This window comes from Thalassophryne amazonica, chromosome 1, assembly GCF_902500255.1.
Source record: "Thalassophryne amazonica chromosome 1, fThaAma1.1, whole genome shotgun sequence".
Classification (NCBI taxonomy): Eukaryota; Metazoa; Chordata; class Actinopteri; order Batrachoidiformes; family Batrachoididae; genus Thalassophryne; species Thalassophryne amazonica.
Genome location: NC_047103.1, coordinates 155,349,585 through 155,362,772, shown reverse-complemented (window position 1 = coordinate 155,362,772; position 13,188 = coordinate 155,349,585). Strand labels below are relative to the sequence as shown.

The window sequence follows — 13,188 nt, the reverse complement described above, 5'->3', positions numbered from 1 at the left end:
GGGTATATAAGAAACATCCTGTCTGTCAGTCTCTATGTTGTAAGAGCAACTCTTCCAAAATCCACAGGTGGATTTCAGTGAAACTTTCCACAGTTGTAGCACACCATGTGCATGAATGAAATAGAATTCTGGTCTGATGTCTTCAGTGGGACATAATTGGACTTTTGTGTTTAATAGATACATTATATACAGTGCATCCAGAAACTATTCACAGCACTTCACTTTTTACACATGAAAAATTACAGCATTATTTAGCACCATTGCCAGCAATTACAGCCTCAAGTCTTCTTGAATATAATGCCACAAGCTTGGCACACCTTTGGGCAGCTTTGCTCATTCCTCTTTGCAGCACCTCTCAAGCTCCATGAGGTTGAATGTCAGTGCACACCCATTTTCAAATCTCTCCAGAGATGTTCAATCAGATTCAGGTCTGGGCTCTGGCTGGGCCACTCAAGGACATTCGCATGTCCTGAAGTCACTTCTTTGATATCTTGGCTGTGTGCTTAGGGTCATTGTCCTGCTGAAAGATGAACTGACACCCCAGTCTGAGGTCAAGAGCGCTCTGGAGCAGGTTTTCATCCAGGATGTCTCTGTACATTGCTGCATTCATCTTTCCCTCAATCCTGACTAGCCTCCCAGTTCCTACTGCTGAAAAACAAACCCCACAACATGATGCTGTCACCACCATGCTTCACTGTAGGGATGGTGCCTGGGGATGGTTCGCCATGTGGCCTAAATGTCATACCTGACACTTGCTCGTGATGCAAGTGATACACCTCATCTGTGTCTCCAAGCATGATACAGTGTAGAAGCCAGAACACATTCCATACGAATTCATTGGAAAGAAGTCACAGAATCTGTTGCCACTTTTCACAGCACTCAGAGTATCTGTGCATAAGATAGTATTTCATCTTAAGCTACAAATCATTTACAATACCAAGAAAAAACATATATGTATTAGAACTATACAAGTTTTCCCACATACTAAATACTTGAAGCTATATAATCTCTTGGTAAAATAAATACATAAAACACATTCACAATATGTGTTGTTTGAAGACACTGAGAAAGGATTACAGAGAACACTGAGAATATCAAAGAAGTTAGAATTTCAGTCCAAAATATTCAGTAATTCAACAGCATTTCATTTTATTAGCAATGTCAACACTAAGTGCTCTTTTGTTTTGTGAGGCTCCTGAATGCAATTTACCAGCAGGTTAGAATAAAAAAAAAAATTATGTTGTTCAACTTCAGTCTGTCCAAACCTTGCAAAATGCCTGTGCTCATCTCATCTCTTCGCATGTCTGGTTTTTACTCAAGGAAATGTGATTTTGCAGGTGGCCAGTTATGAGTTTGAGCTACCACTGTCAGTCAGCGGTGTGAGATGTGGCATACCTTCTCCATCCCCGAGTCTCACCTCCGCCTCTTGCTCACTGCCATCTAAAAGCAGGAACCTCATCATCAGACCATTTCCCAAGTCTGTTAATCTGGTCACTGGTCTACGACACATACATGCTACAGGTGCGGCCACTGGCATGTAAAGTTGATGTGGTGTTGTGTGTGTGTGTCTCCAGTCACAGCTATCTTCTCTTAGACTTGAAATTTTTGTCAATTTGTTATTAAAAATGTTGATACATTTGATACTTTGTCTAAGTTTTTGTGAAAGGTGTTTTAAATTTTATTTATTTATTTATTTTTAGTGCTGTTTGCCCCACTTGAGATGTCCCCATCTAGCCTCCAGTTCCATGTGGAACCTTTGGTATCACTGTCTGATGTTTACTCTGAGGTATCAGAGAGTACAGTATATCTTTTAGAGTTTTATTTTTTCTTTTGTCTCCCCCAAGTTCTCCTATTTTCTTTCCTTATTTTCTTCCTTTTTCCAAAACTTTCCATCACCTTTCTTACCTGCTTCTTTCTACAGCTTTCCTCCTTTTTTATTTTAAGGTGCATTAAATTCACAGTTTCACAAACTGTTACTTTGTTTTGCAGACATTTCTACTGTATTTTTGCAATTGCCCACCAAATTGTTTCCTTTCCAATCTTCAGCAAAGCTGTTTTCTGAATGCAAGTAATTATTATTTTTTGTTCAGTTTGTCTTGTGCTCCACTGTATTTTTCTCCCCTCTGAATTCCAGATGGTTGAGCTGAAATCGGTGTGTGAAGAGAGTGTGGGTTGGTGGTTTGATTGTGATCCACAAGGACGTGACACTGAAGGAAATTTACTCACTGTGTTCCCATCATCTGGGGTTCTGGCACCTGGTCAGTGTGTTTGTTTGGCTGTCAGCATCAGGACTCAGGCTTGTAGTACAGGTGAGAGGTGACTGGAGAAGCACAGAGGTACAGTATAATACTTCATCTTTCTTTGGTTTCCTGTCTAACATAGTCACACCATCACCTTTTGTATAATTTGATCACTTTGTCCCAAACTGTCACAGCCATCAAACATTATTCAAGTGATTTGTCTTCAAGCCAGATGTAACACACACACAAATACACACACACACATGCACATATAAATGCAAGGATAAAATCAGGATGGTGTCAATTTCAACTTTGTGGTTGATTACATTTCATGGAACAAAAAGTTAAGGTACTGCGATAGACTGACGTCCTGTTCAGGCTGTACCCTGCCTCTCCCCTGTGACTGCTGTGATAGGCTCCAGTCCCACCATGACCCTTGTTTGGAGTTAGTGGGTGTAGAAAATGAATGAATGAATGAAAATTTAAAGTAATGTTATAATGTTGAGTTCTCACACATCATACACTGTTGAGTTATTGATTCTTTCTAATCTTTAGCAATCCACCAGGTCAGGTCAGGTTAGACCTGGGAGCATGTGCTGATGTGTAGGCCATCAAAGTGGAGTGTCAGCAGGGAGCTTGTTCATGCTGTAAGCACAAGAACGAGTCCCTCATTGACACTGGACTTGTATGGACTCAGCGGAGATAAGGATGTATTTATAAGTCATTTTAAAAGGTTTCTTTACATTTGCTGCGGTAAGTTTGTACATGTGTACCTCTGTAGGGACCCTTTCCATTACACTAGATACTTGTATTGACCTTTTTCCCATTATCAATGATAACAAGAAGCAATTTACTTGTTCAGTAGCAAGGACTTGGGCTCTAGCTCTGGTATTGATATCCGCCCCGGGGTGTCGGTAAGGAACACAAACAGGATGCCGGAATAACTCTAGGCTCCTTTAATCATCGTCATACAGCAGCTCACTAACTTTGCACTGTCAGTGTAAATGTTGTCTATAAAAAGGGAAATAAAATACAATTAGAAGTGCACTCTATTAAGTGCTGTTACAATGGCTTATATCTACAGCTACAACATTCACATAGGAGAACTGAATTATAATAAACTACTGTTAACACTTATCCAAAGACTATACGGCTAGCACTGCACTGGTACTAGCATTAGCATGTAGCTCCTACTGCTAAATGGTCTCAAATACAACAGAACTAAGAACAAATATTATGAAACCCAAACTACACACTGCTCATACAGTGACAAACACATATCAATTATTCATGCAGGTCTCATGATATTAAACTTACATTTGTCAGCTACGCACATAATTTGAGCTGTCAATGTGGCTGCCCATGCCCCGGCCACATGTCGAACTAATTACAGTGTTGTGTAAGACTGAGCTAAAGACCGCACTTACCAGTACTCGCCACTAGAGGTCTCACTACACCTTGCTATAACTAGATTCTCTCACTCAATGAACTTACTGCCTTTCCAACATTACTGATGTTTTTAGCTTTCCTGTACATTTACAGTGTTTGGCTGTTTAGCCCATGATGGTTTTAGTATTTAGCATTCTGGCTGAATAGTAGACTGATTGTCATTGTTTTTGTCCCAAATGAAATGTTGAAACTAATCAGATCTAAAAACAGCATTGCCCAGGTTGAAAAATCCCAGAGTTCCCCTTTAAGATGTTTAACATTTCAGTGAAAGCATAACGGGGGTCTAGCATACAGCAGCTGTCAGCATTATTAAGTGCAAGCTCTGCTTTCAATGGGATTTGCTTTTTTTTTTTTCTTAGTGTCTGCCAGAGTGACCAAACTGTCACTCCCACTTTACCTGGGCAACAAAGAACAGCAGCAAATAGGAGCAGAGGAAGGACATGAGCCATATCGAGAGCTGTCAGTTTCTGTCACCGTTCTGCGCCCAAGTATCACCTTCCACCCTCCTGATCTCATCCTCACACCAGTACCTCTGGTGACTGAAACAACAGCCACAGTGACCTTACTCGCTGTGGGATATCCTGGGTTTGTTTGCATGTATATTTATGTGTCTGCATCTGTAGCTTTGAAGCCCATTTACAGATCACTTCATCAAAGTTACATTTTATGAGTGTCTTGCTTCTGATTATTACATCCGCCAAGAACGTAATAAAATCATTGGCGTTTATTACCTCCGCCAAGGAGGTTATGTTTTCGGTCGCGTTTGTTTGTTTGTTTGTCTGTCTGTCAGCAGGATAGCTCAAAAAGGTTTGAACGGATTTTGATGAAATTTTGTGGAGTGGTTGGAAATGACAAGAGGAACAAGTGATTAAATTTTAGTGGTGATCCGGATCACGATGCTAATGCGTTAGCATGTCTATGGCATTTTCAATGTTAAAAGTTAGCATTAAGCAGTTGCAGCTGTCATCACGTTCCGGTGCATTTGTTTTCAAATTGTAATATTTCTTAAATTTATTTTTGTATATATATTAATAATCTAATGATTATTATATACAATTTTAGAGAAAGAGACAGAAAGAAATAGATCACTGTGCCAAGGAGGGAATCTCTTTAGGGTCAGTGACCCACCGCTGAACTGATAGTATTGCACACCGGTGACCTGATGGACACCTACTGGCCTGCGTTTTTGTTTTTGTTTTTTACGAAGTAAAGCGAGTTGTGAGCTTTTCATCCGCATTTTTTTTTTTTTTTGTAGCAGCTACGACTCGTCCTCACCTCTTAAAGCGCGGTGATAACAGCACACCTGTACTGAGCTTTACAAAGACATGTTTATGTTTTTTTCCTCCTTTATTTAGAATTCTGAGCTGAGCCGCTCCGTATCTGCACGTTAAAACAGCTGATCCTCCGTGACTTGTCAACAGCTAACACTATTTTCCACTCAAATGCACCTAAACTCTCTTTCTGGGGAGCGCATGATGTGAAAACACAATAAAACTTTCTGACCTGTAAATCTGGTCATGTTTTCTGCATAAATAAATGTTATCCATTCTTTGTGCTCAAACGCCAAAGCAGGGGCGAATCCAGATGGAATGGGGGCGTGGGGCAAGGATGTCCCCCCCTCACAACACCCCTAGATTAAAGGTCCAGTTTTGAAGCCTTTTTTACTACAACTACTAATACTACTTAAAATAATAATAATTTCGACAAGTAAAATGTTTAGAGAAAATTTAAATGTTAGAAAAATGTTAGAAAGAGTTTAATAGTTAGATTTATTAACAATGTAGGTTAGAAATTACAAGTTTTACTGTTACAGTGCTGTCAGCAGTTAAATATGAGGTCAAGAAAGAGGTATTTATTTTACTTTTTATAAAACAAGTATATATTTTCATTGAAGTCAAGAAAGGGTTACTATAAAGTGAGGCGGGGACCACTACGGCCATGACGGTAAGTGAAGGTTAACTTCAGCTATTAATTGATGAACAGCAACCTAACTTGTTCATAAATCAGACATCTGTGTGTGAGAGAGACATTCTGATCTTCTGGTCCGAAGTAAAGTGCTGTCTAACTGGGTCACTCAGATATGAATTAAGGTTGGATATTATTTCCGTTCGTGCTAACTCTGCCAGTCACGTAACCTAGCCTAGCAATGTAACCTGTGCAAATGGTGTGCATGGCTAGCTACCATGCTGTCGCCGCCAGGTTGTTTCTTTATTCTTTATTCTATTTGTGTGATGGTCGTGCGTTGGTCATACGAAGTATGCTGTTTTGCACAGTCTGTGGTGCGGTGGCGTGGTATAACGGTGTCCCTGTCTAAAATGTATTTTCCTAAGTCCTGGCATAATTTCACATACCTAACATTTTACTTTAAATTGAGAGTCATTCTCTAAGTTGATTAGCAACACAAATTGGTAATAAAAGAAATCTTTGATGTTACTTGTAGGTTGTAGTGAGATAGACAACTGTCTCCATCTTGTGGCCTTTTTGTGTATTGCAGTTTCAAAAGTTCAACCTTTGTATCCAGTCATTGGTCCAGTCATCCAGTCATTTCTTGCTTTATATGATGAATTGTATCACACTTGTAATGATATATTATTTATAGTATAGCCTACAGTATTTCTATAACAAATGCTTTTATATAATTTCTATTTCTAAATTTAAGTAACAAGGCTGAATGAAATGACAGCTTATTATGTCTAAAAAGTAATGTGACCTACTGTCAATAGATCGTACTTTTGATAAGCCTATGATAACTGTATTTCGGGAGAACTTTTCATAATGCTTCTAAAAGTGTTAAAATGTATGTGTCTCCTGGTGCACATTGATCAGTTAAGGGACCAAAAAAAAAAAACACGCTGTCACAGCAGGCTTAATTTTTTTCCCCTTCGATACCTGGTGGTGGCCTGGTCTTGGTTAAAAATGCCCGGCCTGAAAAATTTCCCCAGTCCAGCCCTGCAGTGACCCTATGGCCTTGTTTAGAGAAGTGTTTCATAAATGTTAAAAAATTCATATATTTGCAGTTTAGTTGAATAATAAATTAAATTTTGTGTCTTATTTGTTTTTGTCTATAAGCACGTGCAATATGAATATCACTGCTCAGATGACAGTAGCTTCTGGGAAAGGTGCAAGTTGCAATAAACTGTGATGCCAAGCGCTAAGGATACATGCTATCCAGTCACAGCAGATTAAACTTTTTTTTTACTACTGAGCAAACATCATTGTTAGACTTTTTTAGGTTCAATGATTCCACGGTGTGTAGATATTATGGCGTCAGTGACCCCATGGCCTTGGCGGAGGTTTGCACTCTTTGAGTGCTTCTAGTTTATTTATTTGTTCATTTATTTGTCTGTCTGACTGTTAGCAGGATTACGTCAAAACTACTGCACAGATTTTGATAAACATTTTCACCACAGAGAGATATTAGGCCATGGAAGAACCCATTAAATTTTAGATGTGATCTGGATCCGGATCCAGATTCTGGATCAAGTTTCACTTTACATAGGCTTTGAAAAATTACTGCTCGCAGTATTACGTCAAAACTACTGCATGGATTTTGATCAAATTTTCACCACAGAGAGATATTAGGCCATGGAAGAACCCATTAAATTTCACTTTACACAGGTTTTGACCGATTACGTCAAAACTCTTCACGGAGTCTCACCAAATTTGCACCACAGATAAATATTAGGGCATAAAGGCTCCATTAAATTTTGGAAGTGATCCGGATCCAGATTCTGGATCAAGATTTCCTTTTATATAGGCATGGAAGGATTACTTCAAAACGACTTCATAGATTCTCATCAAATTTGCACCACAGATAGATATTAGGGCATGGAAGACTCCACTGAATTTTGGAGGTGATTCGGATTCTGGATCAAGATTTCCCTTTATATAGGTTTTGAAGGATTACTCCAAAACTACTTCACGGATTCTCACCAAATTTGCACCACAGATAGATATTAGGGCATGAAAGACTCCAATGCATTTTGGAGGGGATCCTGATCCTGATTGGCGGATGTCAGAAATCTCTGATTGCGCACGTTTATGTTGTGCCATACAAGCAATCGTATTGCAAGCAAGAGACAGTTTAACGCACAGAAAACACTCAGGCAGGTTTGCATTGTCATTGTATGAGATAACACACAATGCAAGGTGACAGTGCTGTTTGGATTTTATTGGACAACAATACCAATATTTTGGTGTAGTTCAGGTAGTCTCAACTGTGCCGACACATAGAGGACACCTTTTAACTTTATGACTTTTTCTGTCTCTACCTTTTGCAGTGGAACCACAGTATCAGCAGAAGTGGATCTAAAGGATGGGTCAAAGGCAGAGCTTGTATCTGTCATCTTTCTGCAAGGCAACACCATCCCGGCACAGGTACAGTGATTTATTGAGGTCACTTCCTATTAAAGGAATTAAATGCAGTGGAGTTTCAGTTTCAGTTTAATGCCATTTGCAGTAGAAAAACCACATTGGAATTAAAAAATTGCAAGCAGATCTCAGTGCACATCAAACACACAAACACACGCCATTCATTCAACATGTACAGCATGATTAAAACCCCCAAGCCACATAAAAATCTCAAAAGAAGGTATTCAAAGTCAATAAATAGTAGTTTAAAATATCAAAAACTTAAGTGCCCGTGCAGATCCAAAGTGCTTTACTATAGTGCATTGTTTAAAATTTTCACAGCCTGTGGGAAAACATTCCTGCTATGGTGGGATGTTGTGCTTTTAATGGCACAATACCTTCTGCCAGAGGGAAGCAGGTCAAAAAGATGAGGATTGCTCCTCATCTACAAAATGACTGTAAAGCTGTTGTCTTTTGGTCAGAATACTCTCTGGAAGAATGTGTCTGTGTTTGTTTACAAGAGGCAGTCAGGTCTGGAACTTCGCCTTTATTTCACCACCACAGTGGAGATGAAATGAAACAAGCAGATGTGCTTGTAGTGGAGACTGTCAGCTTCCAATCAGGGGCTTTAACAAAAATATTGCTGCCTCCATTTTCAGAGACCCTAAGCAAAGCTCTCAGTGTCATGGTAGCATTTTTTTAAACCTCCATTTCAACCCACCAGAGGGATCTGAGAATACCTCAGTTTCACGCAATGGGTACACAGTAAAATCACCAGTGTTAAATTAACACTGGCAGTGAACATATGGTCCCACTCTTGACCAGAGTAGGACCATATGTACACTGGCAGTGTCAGTTTAACACTCTCAGTGTTAGTTTTACACTGGTGATTGTACTGTGTAGATAACAAAATTGTACTACAACCCCAATTCCAATGAAATTGGGATGTTGTGTAAAGTGTAAAATGTAAATAAAAACAGAATAGAATGATTCGCAAATCTTCTTCAACCTATATTCAATTGAATACACCACAAAGACAAGATAATTAATGTTCAAACTGATAAACTTTATTGTTTTTGTGCAAATATTTGCTCATTTTGAAATGAATGCCTGCAACACGTTTCAAAAAAGCTGGGACAGTAGTATGTTTACCACTGTGTTACATCACCTTTCCTTCTAACAACACTCAATACGCATTTGGGAACTGAGGACACTAATTTTTGAAGCTTTGTAGGTGGAATTCTTTCCCATTCTTGCTTGATGTACTTGATGTACAACTTCAGTTGTTCAACAGTCCGGGGTCTCCGTTGTCGTATTTTGCGCTTCATAATGCACCACACATTTTCAATGGGCGACAGGTCTGGACTGCAGGCAGGCCAGTCTAGTACCCGCACTCTTTTACTACGAAGCCACACTGTTGTAACGTGCAGAATGTGGCTTGGTATTGTCTTGCTGAAATAAGCAGGGATGTCCCTGAAAAAGACATTGCTTGGATGGCAGCATGTGTTGCTCCAAAACCTGGATATACCTTTCAGCATTGAAAGGTACACTCTCTCCAAAGTAATGGAAAGTGTGGTACAGCAGCGAAGAAACGAGTGCAGGCAGGATGGAGCGGGTGGAGAAAGGTGGCAGGAGTGATTTGTGACTGAAAATCTGCAAGAGTGAAGGGGAAAGTTTATAAGACAGTAGTGAGACCAGCTATGTTGAAAGGCTTAGAGACGATGGCACTAACAAAAAGACTGTAGACAGAGATGGAGGTGGCAGAGTTGAATATGTTATGATTTTCTTTGGGAGTGATGAAAATGGACAGGGTTAGGAATGAACATATCAGAGAGACAGCACGGGTAGGATGGTTTGGAGACAAAGTCAGAGAGCCAAGATTGAGATGGTTTGGAAACGTGCAGAGGTGGGAACCAGGGTATATAGGGAGAAGGATGCTGAGGATGGAGCCACTATGTTGTGTGGGCCGCTGAAGAGGAGGTACTGCTGGCCCACCACCACCAGAGGGCGCCCTGCCTGGAGTGCGGGCTCCAGGCACCAGAGGGCGCTGCCGCCTGATGAGAGCAGCCAGGGTGACAGCTGTCACCCATTACCGGACACAGCTGACTCCACTCAGCACGGAGGTATATCATCAGGACGGCGTCTCCACCTCGATTCCGAGATATCGCCTTGAGATAGAGGTAACATTCTCTGCAGCATATTCTGTGTTAATCGATAAACTTGTTAAACCTTTCAGGACAGCGGACTACCGCAGGCCGAGTGACTAGATAAGTACTCACCTTCCTGCTTTTTTGGGACAAGAGGTGGAGGCAGCTTCTCCCCTCTCCGTGTTACTGGGTGTGTTGTTGCTCTCTCTTGCCAGCAGTACCGGATCCGACGAGCGGAGGCAGTGGCCACCTGGGAATTCGGGACTTGGCGGTTCCAGTACTTCCAGGGTTCGGTGGCAGAGGAAATCTGGATGGTTCCGGTTCGACCCAGACGGACGTCTCCTACCTTCGAGCCTGCCCACACGACACCAGCAGAATTCGGCTTATCCCCAAATTGTTGATTGTTGTATTGGTTGTGCTCGTTTCACAATAGTAAAACTTGTTATTTATCTTCTCCATTGTCCGTTCATTTGCGCTCCCTGTTGTGGGTCCGTGTTCCTACACTTTCACAACAGGATATCTCGGCCAGCGTCATGGATCCCGAGGGGCGTCAACCGGCTGTTGAACGGCCAATGGAAGAACAGGGAGCGTCGGCGTCTTCGGGAGGGGTAATCGGTGAGTTGCAGCGGATCCTCACCGCTTTCACCACTCGGATGGATTTAATGACCGAGCAGAACGTTCTCCTAAACCGCAGGGTGGAGGCTCTCGCCGCACAAGTGGAAGCACGCCCTTCGGGCGCCGCTGCGGCTCTCCCTCCCGAGGACCCTGCGCGTAATAGTGACGTTCCACTGGTCGTTCAACGGCCCCTCCCTCCGTCCCCAGAAGCATACATAAGCCCTCCAGAACCGTACGGAGGCTGTGTGGAGACGTGCGCGGATTTTTTGATGCAGTGTTCGCTCGTCTTCGCACAGCGTCCCGTGATGTACGCGACTGACGCTAGCAAAGTAGCTTATGTAATAAACCTGCTTCGCGGGGAGGCACGCGCTTGGGCTACAGCGCTCTGGGAGCAGAACTCACGGCTCCTTCATACATACGATGGGTTTGTGCGGGAGCTCAGAACGGTGTTCGATCATCCCAATAGAGGAGAGACCGCTTCAACCGCGCTACTGTCAATAAGACAGGGGCGTCGGAGCGCAGCTGCCTATGCAGTCGCCTTCCGCATCGCGGCGGCGAGATCCGGCTGGAATAGCACTGCCCTCCGCGCCGCCTTTGTAAACGGACTGTCACTGGTCCTAAAAGAGCACCTGGTGGCGAAGGACGAACCGCGGGATTTAGATGGGCTCATCGATCTAGTCATACGACTCGACAACCGGCTAGAGGAACGCCGTCGGGAACGAGGCGAAGGGCGTGGCCAGGCACGCGTCGTCCCTCTCCCTTCCGGTTCCGACCGAGCTCCGCCCTCCCCACGCTCCTCTGTTCCTGCGCTCCGTGCGCCTACGGCTCCCCCTGCTGACGAAGCTATGGACACGAGCAGGGCAACATTTAGGGCACCTGGAGCACAAAGGAGGCGGGCCCACGGAGCTTGTTTTGTGTGTGGCTCGATTGAGCATCTGGCAAACGACTGCCCCGAGTGGTTAAACTCCAACGCCCGCCCCTAGAGACTGGGCCAGGGGTGGGCCGAAACATTCACGTGGGACACACCCACATTGCCACACGACTCCCAGTCACGATCCTGTTTGAGGATTCAACCCTGAAGGCCCCAGCACTGGTGGACACGGGCTCCGAGGGGAATCTGCTAGACAGTAGATGGGCGAGGGAGATAGGGCTCCCTCTGGTGGCTCTTACCTCGCCTGTGCAGGTTCGGGCACTAGATGGCTCCCTACTCCCACCAATCACGCATAAGACACCTCCAGTAACTCTGGTGGTGTCAGGTAACCACCGGGAGGTGATCGAGTTCTTTGTGACTCAGGCCACCTCCCGTGTGGTTTTGGGTTTTCCATGGATGCTAAAACACAATCCCCGGATCGATTGGCCGTCCGGGGTAGTGGTTCAGTGGAGCGAAACCTGCCATCGGGAGTGTCTAGGTTCCTCGGTTCCTCCCGGCTCCCAAGCTAAGGAGGAGGTCCGAGTCCCGCCCAATCTGAAGGCGGTGCCGGCGGAGTACCATGACCTCGCTGACGTGTTCAGCAAGGATCTGGCTCTCACGCTTCCTCCCCACCGCCCGTATGATTGTGCCATTGATTTGGTTCCAGGCAGTGAGTTCCCGTCCAGTAGGCTGTACAACCTCTCACGGCCGGAGCGTGAATCAATGGAGACCTACATCCGGGACTCATTAGCTGCCGGGTTGATCCGGAATTCCACCTCTCCGATGGGTGCTGGTTTCTTTTTTGTGGGTAAAAAGGATGGCGGGCTTCGTCCATGCATTGATTATAGGGGGTTGAACGAAATCACGGTTCGCAATCGATACCCGTTGCCCTTGTTGGATTCAGTGTTCACCCCCTTGCATGGAGCCAAAATCTTCACCAAGCTTGATCTTAGGAATGCGTATCATTTGGTTCGGATCCGGAAGGGAGACGAATGGAAGACGGCATTTAACACCCCGTTAGGCCATTTTGAGTACCTGGTCATGCCGTTCGGTCTCACTAATGCTCCCGCGACTTTCCAAGCGTTGGTAAACGATGTCTTGCGGGACTTCCTGCACCGGTTCGTCTTCGTGTATCTGGACGATATACTCATCTTTTCCCCGGATCCTGAGACTCATGTCCGGCATGTCCGTCAGGTCCTGCAGCGGTTGTTGGAGAACCGCCTGTTTGTGAAGGGCGAGAAGTGTGAATTCCACCGCACTTCTTTGTCCTTCCTGGGGTTTATCATCTCCTCCAACTCCGTCGCCCCTGATCCGGCCAAGGTTGCGGCGGTGAGAGATTGGCCCCAACCCACAAGCCGTAGGAAGCTGCAACAGTTCCTCGGCTTTGCTAATTTCTACAGGCGGTTCATTAAGGGCTACAGTCAGGTAGTTAGCCCCCTGACAGCCCTGACCTCACCAAAAGTCCCCTTCACCTGGT

General features: G+C 43.9%; 1 protein-coding gene across 1 annotated transcript in view; it reads left to right on the top strand.

Moving 5' to 3' along the window:
• LOC117517263 (cilia- and flagella-associated protein 47-like) overlaps positions 1-13,188 on the top strand; it is a 151,258-nt gene that overhangs the window by 38,096 nt on the left and 99,974 nt on the right. Inside the window, exons 41-45 of the mRNA XM_034178250.1 lie at positions 1,338-1,521; positions 1,701-1,786; positions 2,135-2,309; positions 4,049-4,274; positions 7,970-8,066. Of these exons, the coding sequence (XP_034034141.1) occupies positions 1,338-1,521; positions 1,701-1,786; positions 2,135-2,309; positions 4,049-4,274; positions 7,970-8,066 (768 nt within the window). The remainder of the gene's footprint in view (positions 1-1,337; positions 1,522-1,700; positions 1,787-2,134; positions 2,310-4,048; positions 4,275-7,969; positions 8,067-13,188) is intronic.